Raw genomic sequence first — 11,042 nt, 5'->3', positions numbered from 1 at the left:
AGAAGTGGACTGGCCAAGTTCGCCGATGACACCAAACTTTGGGGCAAACCATCCACACCAGAAGACAGGCGGGTGATCCAGGCTGACCTGGACAGGCTCAGCAAGTGGGCGGATGAGAATCTGATGGTGTTCAACACCGATAAATGCAAGGTTCTCCACCTTGGGAAAAAAAACCCGCAGCATCCTTATAGGCTCGGCAGTGCTATGTTGGCTAGCACTATGGAAGAAAGAGACTTGGGGGTCATCATTGACCACAAGATGAACATGAGCCTGTAATGCGATGCTGCGGCTAGTAAAGCGACCAAAACGCTGGCTTGCATCCATAGATGCTTCTCAAGCAAATCCCGGGACGTCATTCTCCCCCTGTACTCAGCCTTAGTGAGGCCGCAGCTGGAGTACTGCATCCAGTTTTGGGCTCCACAATTCAAAAAGGATGTGGAGAAGCTTGAGAGAATCCAGAGAAGAGCCACGCGCATGATCAGAGGTCAGGGAAGCAGACCCTACGATGACAGGCTGAGAGCCCTGGGGCTCTTTAGCCTGGAAAAGCGCAGGCTCAGGGGTGATCTGATGGCCACCTACAAGTTTATCAGGGGTGACCACCAGGATCTGGGGGAACGTTTGTTCACCAGAGCGCCCCAAGGGATGACGAGGACGAATGGTCACAAACTACTACAAGATCGTTTCAGGCTGGACATAAGGAAGAATTATTTTACTGTCCGAGCCCCCAAGGTCTGGAACAGCCTGCCACCGGAGGTTGTTCAAGCGCCTTCATTGAACACCTTCAAGATGAAACTGGATGCTTATCTTGCTGGGATCCTATGACCCCAGCTGACGTCCTGCCCTTTGGGCAGGGGGCTGGACTCAATGATCTTCCAAGGTCCCTTCCAGCCCTAATGCCTATGAAACCTATGAAATAATTCTACCCTTTTTCTCAATATTTACTGCTACTCAGCATACACTTTCAATGGTTTGCAGAAGCCCAGATATAATTGTTGAACTCTTCTTTAGGGAACAGCTCACACTGTGCTATAGATGAAATTTTAAATTTTGCCTGTTCTACAAATGGGCCACTCAGAGTGTAACTGGCTTGATCTAGGTCCCATAGTAAGTCCTTCACATAGCCTGGAGTAGAACCAAGAAGCTCAGATGCCTAGTCTTACACACTTAAGAACAGTATCAACAATTCAATTTCCCAAATTCTCATCCAAAATAAATAAATTATTATACATCTAATATTATTTTCAATATTTTTTATATCTTTATCTGATGAGTAAAGACTTTGCTAAACAAAAGGAAATCCTGGGGTGGGGGGGGGGTTGTGTTTTTTTTTCAATCACATTATCAAAGGGCTGAAAAAAGGCAGCTTTCTGCAAGTTTGCTACTTTTCCTCTTAGAAACAGCTGGGATATGTAATGATAAATGTATAAGGGTGGTCAATAGCTGATCTCATTGGGATGTATCACTTTTCAATGCTGGGGACACAGTGAAAGAAAGCAGCAGCACAGAGCCCAAAAGATATTAAATGTAATCAGTTTTTTTTAATCTAAAAAAACTGAGACTTTTGGACAGTGATAGAATGTGTATATAATATTTCTCATCTAAGTACCTGAGAATACATAAGTACTACTAAGAAAATCTGGAAGTCTTGAAAACCAAACAATATAATTAAAAAAGAATGAATCGCCACTGTATCATCTAGTTGAACTGCTGTGTATGCAAGAGTTCAGGACTTGCAATCAGTATTTTGATTTTAGACTATGGCTGATATCTTGGCCCTTCTGAAATCAATAGGAATTTTGCCCCAAGCTTCAAAGGAGTCCCAGGCATAAAATTTCAATTTCACCTGATGTTTATAATTGCTGAAAGGAAGAGAATCATATTGTATACTGGATTAAAACCACTTATTATTTTATTGTGGGCAAAGAGTTACCTATTTTCTGAAATTATAAAACTTAACGTTCAAATGCTGACTCTAAGTCTAATTCCATTGAAGCCACAGAAAGTTATATTGTTCCAAGTAGGTAGGACCACAACCACTATGATGGATTAATGCAGCAAATTACTTCAAAATTATTTATGGTCAGTTCCAAATACTTGTATTTTTTTAGAAACTATTAAAATTCTTCTGAAATAAAATCACAGAAAAGTAGGGCTGGAAGGGACCTCACCAGGTCATCTAGTCCAGCTAAAGGCAGGATCATCCCTGACTAAACAATCCCAGCCAAGTGTCTCTCTCTCTCTCTAACCTTTTCTTGAAATTTGCCAGGGAGCTTCCACAACTTCTCTGTGTAGCCTGTTTCAATGCTTGACCACCTTCATTGTCAGAAAGACCCTCCTAATCTTCAACACAAATTTCCCTCGATGAAGCTTGAGTCAGTTGCTCCTAGTCCTGTAATTCAGCATTTGGGGGCCTGATTCTTTAAACGCATGAGTTTTTTGCTCCCACCGATGTGTCAATGGAAATTACTTGCATACATAACTGCCTACAGGAAGGCCCTTTAGAATGGAACTGCAGGTGGAGCTGTTCATGTAATTATGCCTTGCAAAGTGATCTAATATCAGCTAAGGCACTTACAACAGTGATGTAGACATTGGTGTCAGAAGTGGACTGGCCAAGTTTGCCAACAACACCAAACTCTGGGATAAAGCATCCACACCTGAGGACAGGAGGGTGATCCAGGCAGATCTTGACAGGCTCAGGAAATGGGCGGATGAGAACCTGATGGTGTTTAACACCAAATGCAAGGTTCTCCACGTTGGGAGGAAAAACCTGCAGTATGCTTATAGGCTTGGCAGTGCTATGCTGGTTAGCATAATGTTGGCTTGCATCCATAGATGCTTCTCATGCAAATCCCAGGACGTCATTCTCCCATTGTACTCGACCTTGGTGAGGCCACAGCTGGAGTACTGTGTCCAGTTTTGGGCCCCACAATTCAAAAAAGGATGTGGAGAAGTTTGAGAGAATCTAGAGAAGACCCACACACATGATCAGAGATCAGGAAAACGTACTTTATGATGAGAGGCTGAGAGTCGTGGGACTCTTCTGCCTGGAAAAGCGCAGGCTCAGGGGTGATCTGGTGGCCACCGATAAGTTTATCAGAGGTGTTCACCAGGATCTGGGGGAACGTCTGTTCACCAGAGCGCCCCAAGGGATGACAAGATCAAACGGTCACAAACTCCCCTGCAACCGATTCAGGCTGGACATGAGGAAAAACTTCTTTACTGTCTGAGCCCCCAAGGTTTGGAATAGACTGTCACCGGAGGTGGTTCAAGCACCTACTTTGAATGCCTTCAAGACACATTTGGATGTTTATCTTGCTGGGATCCAATGATCCCTGCTGACTTCCTGCCCCTGCTGACTTCCTGCAGGGGGCTAGACTGGATGATCCTCAGGGCTCCCTTCCAACCTGAATGTCTATGAAATCTATGAAACAAATAATACTCCAAACAGAGCAAAATATTCTAACCATGATAGGCCAGTTCTGTAAAGGAAGTGTCCCTGGAATTATAAGGTGCTGACTTTGTACTGAAGTCCAAATTCTGCCACCCCTGCTCACCTTCAGTGTAACATCACTGTAGAAGCAATATCATCAATCCATGCAGCTAGATGCACAACACAGTACTACCCAATATGATAGGGGTACCCAACCTCCGTGGACCAGATCCAGCCTGTGGTGCCATGTCATCCAGCCTGCGGGGCTCCTCACAGGTCCGGTAATTTGGAGGCAGGAGAGCAGTGGCACTGTTCTCCTTGCTGCTAAATCTCTGAACCCATGGGGAGCCTCAGGTCCTATGTGCTAGATCCAGCACCTGATCCCAGTGCACAGGGCCAGGTAGAGGCGGTGCCAAACCCTGGGACCCAGTCCCAGTGCGTGGGGGGTGGGAGGGGGCTGTGCTGGGCCCTCAGGGCCCAATCTGGCCCACAGACAGGCTCTGCACTACTCCTCTGGCCCATAGAGCCAAAAGGCTGAGTACCATTGCAATACAAGGGAGGGCCAGGACCATCCCTAAGTATTTTCTCTTTAAAAAACAGCTGGCAACAAAAATCTACATGCCAGAGACACTGCCCAAAGCACTACTGAGCTGACATACTGAAGTGATAGCTGCAGGTAGTTCTGAATTTCTTTCCTCTAAGGGGCTGCCTTACAAACGCATTAATCCATTGGTTCCCTTGAGGAATCAACTTGTCCCTGTAATGTATGACTGCAATTTGCCAACATCAAGTCCTGTCTCATGCCTCAGCAGGATGCCTCAAGTGCTCCTCCAGCCTACACCCTCCCCCATGCAGCTGTTTTCGGTAAGGCCAAAATATATCCTCTATACTGCACAGGCTTACAGTGACGCCCATTAGCAAATGTCTTCCATCCTCAACACACGCATTCAACTGGTATCCAGTTCTGGGGGCAACTAGGCCCCAGCAAGCCATGCCAGTTTGATGAAGCTTATTATGTAAAACACCCAGCAAGGGTTTGGTGTGACCCTTTCTTCCTGATATTTCACTTAGTTTGTATCTACTTCTTTCACAGACCTGAGGCAGGACACATGACTCCTCAGCCAGCAGCTCTCACAACAATCCAGCTGCGCCAATAGGAGGTATATTGCACACAATCCTTGCCTCCAATACATTTCCTGGACCAACAAGGCTACCACAAGACTCTAACCTGGCCAAAATAAATAGATGTTGTTACTGTTTTGGTTACTTGTTCACCTACAAACTTGCCCCAGGTACTCCTGCCAGCACAAGTGTTCCCCCCACAATAAAAGCCCCAGTGCTAGTGCAGAAATTGCGAACTATCAGCCTGGGCGATCACCTCAAGGCACCCCTTGGAAAATGCCAGCTCCTGGTTTCCCCTCCTTTTTTGATCACAGAAAAATACTAGGGCCACTCTTGTGTGGCAAAAAGCCTCTGAAAGTTCACAGCGGGCTTCTGACACTGTGGAGCCCTGTTTGAAATCTTTGGGTTTATCATGTGAAGCATATGTGCACCCCTCAGGGGGAAAACACAACACGGCAGCCCTGACAGGATCTCAAGGCACCCCAGGGCGCTGGGGACCCTGCTTGGCCACCACCGGTTGAGAAGCAGGCGTGCACACCTCCGCAGCCTGGCAGCCCTGCCAGGATCTCAGCCCCTCCCGCCGCCAGCTGCATGTCAAGAGCTTCTCCCTCTGGCCACAAGGAAAGAGAGGCGGGAGCATCCTCTAGCGGGCCCCTTGCGCAGGGCAGGCGGGGAGGGACCGAGGGCAGCCAGAGAAGACAGCGGGATTGCGTCCTAAACCGCGATGTCAGCGCCCAGCTCCCGTGCGGGGGCAGAGCCGACCCCGGCGCGCTGCTCCGCTCTGCCGCAGCCGCCTTCCCCCGCGCCTCATGGCAGAGTGGGGCCAAGGCGAGGAGCCCTGCCTCACTCCGAGCCCCTTCTCTTGGGGGGGGGGCGGGGTCCTTTCCCAACCTCTGACCCCCAGCTGTGGGCAAGCAAGCCCCAACCCCTTAGTCCTTCCCAAGTCCCATCGTCCCACTCCATTCCACCCGTCCCTGTCGCCCCGCCCCCCGTGCTTTGGGATCCCTTTTCCCACCCCCAGTCAAATCCTAAGCAGGCACTATCAGGAGCTGAACCGGCAACCCAGGGGTCAAGCAGGACGGGGCACAGGGCAGGGCAGGGCTGGTGGAAAAGTGTGTGCATGCGCGCGTGTGTTGTTGTGGGGGGGAGTTATCCTATCATCCGATTTCTTATTTACTTGGGGTCTGTCACCACTCGCCGCTGAGCAGGAGGGGAGACCCGGGCGGGAGGCTGGGAGAAGGGAGCGCTCCTCGGTGCAAGTGTTTCACTGTCCCAGCGGGATGAAATCCAGTGAATGGGGACAGTTGGGGCGGGGGGGGAGGATTTCCGTGTCTACTGCTGTCAGCCTGCAATGAAGGCAAAAGGAAAAAGAAAAAACAAAGACGGAGGACAGGTCCCTCCGCAGCTCCCTCCCGGGCTCCAAAGCAATTAGCTGTGGGGGGTTCCCCCTTCCCTCTCCCCCACTTCTTTTAGCGAGCGATTGATTTAGTCAACTGCGAGATGATGGGAGGGAATGGAAAGGCAAAGGCCAGCCCCTGCGAGCGGACCCCAGCCCCTGCGAGCCAGCTCCCGTCTTCCTCGCCCCCAGCCCGGCGCAGCACGGAGGAGCCGCCGCGCTCGGGCATGAGCCAGAGCAACCTGCAGCTCTTATTTCCTTCTCAACGAAAAAACCTAGCATTTGCAGGCTGACAAGAGGAAAACCTGCCGGATGGCAATCGCCCCCCCTCGATCTAACAAAACCCGAGAGCATTTCTTTGTAAGGGATTTTCGACGAGGGGTTTTTTGTGCGTGTGCGCGTCTTTCTTTTCTTGTTGCCAATCCGATGGGTATCTCGTTTGACTTGCTTTTCTCTTAATTGCGGAGCGAGAAAGGAAGTTGGCAGAGAGAAAAGAAATGTTGCTAGATGGATCAGTCTGTTTCAATTGAAGTAAGCTCAGGTTAGCACAACAGAAATCGCTTGCCTCAGAGAATAAAATAAACCTCTCAAAACTTAAACCCCCCCAACAAAACAAAGCAAAAATCCCTGAATATGACCAGAACAGCTCCCAAGCTGAACACAAAATATTTCTGTTGTTTTTTTTCCCTCTGAAATAATATTAAAAGCTTTCGAATTCAAAGCAGTAGCCTAAAATGTTTCTGTGAATACGCTAGCCCCTCAAATAACACTGAAGCAAGGATGAGTACAAGAGAGCTCATGAAGAAAAGAGTTAAAATCAAGATGATCCCCCCACCCCGTGACGCTCATTTTCTGGCTGCAGTTTGACATTTGCAAAAACTTTCCTACCACTTTTGCCTGACAAGGGCTGCAGCTCCCTTCCAATCACAGGCGACCCCCTCTCTCCCCACCCCTTCCATCCCCTCCAAGTCCCCAGCCAGTGCTTCCTTGGGACAAAGGGATTGGTCAGCAGGTGAAAGGGAGCTGGCCCTGCAAAAATCCCCACCCTCTCCCTGAAGAGGGGCTTTAAGATAAATAGAGCCACAAGTTCTGCACTTGGATGGGCAACAGGGGAGGGCACTTCAGTTCCAGGTGAAGGCAGATCTGAGCTGGGGAAGGGAGGCAAGCACCAACCAAAACTAAAGAACTGGTTTTTGTTTTTAAATCTAAGCCTAGGGAAGTGTGTGTGTCTCTTTCCTGTCTCCCAGTTCACTGGAGATAGTTGGGGGTGTGTGAGAGCCTCCATTAAACAGCTGGGGGATAGATAAAATACACCAAGCTGGAGGCCTGATTTAAGCAGCTTGCTTTACACTGATTACTTGGGTTTCTGTGGCGTCTATTCCTACTTCATTCCTGTTGCTCCTCACCCTTCATCCCTCGTTGCCCTCATGGACTTGTTAGGTCACATGGAGATACCAGACGGCTCTCTCTGCTCCTTCTCAGCTGCTGATGACTTTTACGATGACCCCTGCTTCAACACCTCGGACATGCACTTCTTCGAGGACTTGGACCCACGGCTGGTGCATGTGGGTGGCTTGCTGAAGCCTGAAGAGCACCCCCACCATCATACACACCACCATGAGGATGAGCATATCCGGGCACCCAGTGGGCACCACCAGGCTGGCCGCTGTCTGCTCTGGGCTTGCAAAGCCTGCAAGAGGAAGACGACCAACGCGGACCGCCGGAAGGCAGCCACCATGAGGGAGAGGAGGCGGCTCAGCAAGGTCAATGAGGCCTTTGAGACGCTGAAACGCTGCACCTCCACCAACCCCAATCAGCGCCTGCCCAAGGTGGAGATCCTGCGCAATGCCATTCGCTACATTGAGAGCCTGCAGGCGCTGCTGCGGGAACAGGAAGACAGCTACTACCCAGTGCTGGAGCACTACAGTGGCGAGTCAGATGCCTCCAGCCCCCGCTCCAACTGCTCTGATGGCATGGTGAGTGCTGGGCACATTCCCAAGTCCCCTCCTGTATCCTAAACCCCTTGACAGGGGAGCCTGCCCTGAACATTGGTTCCTGAGATTGTTGATGTAGTTCTCTTCTATGCCAAGATCCTTAGAAAACAAGTAGGGAATCCCCCAGGGGCCCCATTCTCTGGGATGGGAGATAAGGTTTCTTCTTAAATCCTGATCTTGGCAGAAGTTAGAACTACTCTATACCCGAGGGTCCTGTGAAAGATTCTTCTATAGCCCAGACCCTGGGCCTCAATTCCTATGAAGGTAACCTGTGTCCTGAGACCCCCCATGAGGACAGCAATGAGAGTCCCTGATCCCTGGAACTGCAGTGTCTGTTAGCCATTGGAGGATGAGAATTATGGATCCTCACTCTACTCTGTCTTCTAACTTTAAACCCGAACCCTGTAAGTGCAGCTTTGGAGGCAGAATAGCCAAGATCCACACTGTAATAAAGAAAAGTATGTGTAGTTCGTAAGAGGCAAGACATTGTCTGCTCATCTGATCTCAATGAGAGGAGCTCCTAGAAAAGGGATCCTTCACTCCTAGGACAATCCCAGGGTCAAAGAGCTGGTGTTTCCAAACTACCGCAAATGTAGCTCTGAAGAAATGTCCTTGGTTTTCACAATCTCAGATCTTTATAAGGGGAATGCCATTAAATGGAACTGGGGCTCCTGATCCTGCAGAATAGAAGCCATGAGGCAAGAAGTCTCCAGCTGATTGTACAGCTAGTCTGCATCTTAATTATCACAGACTCCCAGCTTCTAAAGACAGGTGAAATAACACTGAGACAAGAATCATAAAAATGTCTCAAGATTGAGAAGGACCCTGTTTTCTGAAAGGGATAATAATTCCTGGGTCTGAGTACCTAGGACTATAAGAGAGTTGGTGAAGGTGAGGGACCCAGTATATGAGTCCAGTCCTTCTTCAGATCATAGCATTTCATTTTCTTTTGTTGGCAGCACCCAGGTCCTTCTATGTGAAAGTCCCAACAGAGAAAACAAAGTGTATCAACTTGGATGTTTTCCAGTATGAAACAGTATTGGAAAGAGTGAAGTAGAAGGGCCAATGACAGGAAGAAGGGGGAAAGGAATGGGGGTTTGCTTTAAAGGATTTCATGCCTAAGAACAAAGTTTTAAAAGCTGGTGAAAAACAGATTCCCATCTCCCTTTCCTCCCCCTCCTAATATCCCTTAATAAATCAAGGATCAAATGTTCTGTTCCAAAATTCAAACACCTGTTCACTGATTAAAATGCTGGAAAACCTTTTCAGGTATAAAGATACACCAAAGCATATGACTGGGGCTATGATACAGACTAGAAATTAGAACATGAAATTAGATGCCTATTAGGGTCTTGTGAAAAATTCCACTTCACATCTGCTGCTTCACATTGATTCTTCTGGTTTCCAGATGGACTACAGTGGGCCCCCTTGCAGCTCTCGCAGGAGGAACAGCTATGATAGCAGCTACTACACAGAATCGCCAAACGGTTAGTGTTTGCCTTAATGCCAAAGACAAGCATGTGCAATGGAGAATGTCAGTAGAGTAAATTTGCCTTTTTCTTCCACCCTCAGCTGCCAGCAGGCTTCAGACGGGCTGACTGAGGAGGCACTTGTCCTCTTCTAGCCAGTGACCCGGGGCCACTAATGCAGACAATCCTGCGCTTTTTTTTTTTTTCTTATATTCCTCTGTGCAAACCGGCTTCAGATTTTAAACCGTGCCTTGTAACAGAGATTGTACCAAACAGCTCTCAGCTGAATCATGACCATCTCCCTGCTTTAGACTGAACCAAAACCATTGTTTCATTAAATAACAATGGTTATTTAATGACCAAGTTCCATTAAATTCTGTTCTCACCCAGATCCAAACCTCTCTGCCTTGCAAACTCCCACTTTATCTCTGCTGTGTTTATAATTGACATCTTTCCTTACCGTTTGTTTATGTGCCTATCTAAGACTGGCTGCTTCCCCTTGGCATTAATTACTCATTGATCTGCTGTTCTCGTTATCCTTAGATCCAAAACATGGTAAGAGTTCAGTTGTCTCCAGCCTGGACTGTCTCTCAAGCATTGTGGAGAGGATTTCCACAGATAACTCCACCTGTGCTGTGCTGCCACCAGTGGAAGGTGTGGCTGAAAGTGGCCCCTGCTCACCCCAAGAAGGAGCCGGCCTGAATGAGAGCAGAACCCAAATCCCCTCACCCACCAACTGCACCCAGCTTCCCCAGGAGAACAGCAGCAGCAGCAATCCCATCTACCAAGTGCTATAAAGGCAGGTTGAGCCGAATCATAGTGAAAACACAAACTGCTTCGTTCTGCAGGCTCAAAGACCTGCCTTGAAGAGACTGAGTACTTTTTCTTCCAATTCTAAAATCTCTCTCAAAATTCCTTCAAATATATAATTTTTCAAACCTGTATTACTTCAAAGTACACTCAATTATTTATTGGTTGTTACACTAAATCTATTTAATATGTCTAGAGATAAAATCATGTACCATGTGATAGTCAATGTTTAAACTGGGCTCTGGGGAATAGGGACATTGCTCTTGAGATTCTGTTATAATTTTGCAAAAAGAACTACATGAATATCAGGTGTAATGATGTGACAGTGCCTAAGTGCTACCTTCCCCTACACTCTGCCCAAAATAAGGTTGTGGACCATTTTTTATAATGCTTTCTTTTGTAAAATTGTAAATAAGAGTTGCTTTGCAGAAAAAATTCATAAAAAACACAAAAACAGAACAAAAAAAGAGTTTAACTATTTAATGTTGCTTGGTTTGTTGTGCCAAACTTAACTTTATATATTTATACGATGTGGTTGCCAAGAATGTTTTCAACAGTATTCTAAATAAAGACTTTTATTTATAAAATCTGTGGAGTTATCTTGACTTTCACTAGGGCTTCTAGAATTACGACTGCATTTAGGAGTGGTGCTGCTCTTAGTACTGCCTTGGCAGGAAGAAGATTAAGGCTCCAAATCAGCAAAGCAATTAAGCATACACTTCAATCCCACTGACTCCAGTTACTGGCATGAAAGACTTTGCCGAAATGGGGTCTGTTTCCTTGATATTCTATTGAAGTGTTTTCTAACCTATGTCTTA

At 47.5% G+C, this 11,042-nt stretch overlaps 1 protein-coding gene across 1 annotated transcript; it reads left to right on the top strand.

Moving 5' to 3' along the window:
- The first annotated feature begins 7,062 nt into the window (after positions 1 to 7,062).
- Positions 7,063 to 10,798, top strand: MYOD1 (myogenic differentiation 1). Its single transcript, XM_006263492.4, has 3 exons — positions 7,063 to 7,927; positions 9,354 to 9,432; positions 9,958 to 10,798. The coding sequence occupies exons 1-3, from the start codon at positions 7,379 to 7,381 to the stop codon at positions 10,209 to 10,211; spliced, it is 882 nt and encodes a 293-aa protein (XP_006263554.1). The 5' UTR covers positions 7,063 to 7,378; the 3' UTR covers positions 10,212 to 10,798.
- Positions 10,799 to 11,042: the final 244 nt, after the last annotated feature.

Source organism: Alligator mississippiensis, chromosome 2 (assembly GCF_030867095.1).
Source record: "Alligator mississippiensis isolate rAllMis1 chromosome 2, rAllMis1, whole genome shotgun sequence".
In the NCBI taxonomy this organism is placed as follows: domain Eukaryota; kingdom Metazoa; phylum Chordata; order Crocodylia; family Alligatoridae; genus Alligator; species Alligator mississippiensis.
The sequence above is the reverse complement of the archived record's forward strand: the minus strand, read 5'-3'. Positions and strand labels throughout refer to the sequence as shown.

Bases quoted from the DNA above. Each gene is read 5' to 3' on its own strand.
- MYOD1 (XM_006263492.4), top strand. From the start codon at position 7,379: ATGGACTTGTTAGGTCACATGGAGATACCAGACGGCTCTCTCTGCTCC. The intron at 7,928-9,353 runs GTGAGTGCTGGG...TCTGGTTTCCAG, and splicing joins CCAACTGCTCTGATGGCATG to ATGGACTACAGTGGGCCCCC. The intron at 9,433-9,957 runs GTTAGTGTTTGC...CGTTATCCTTAG, and splicing joins CTACACAGAATCGCCAAACG to ATCCAAAACATGGTAAGAGT.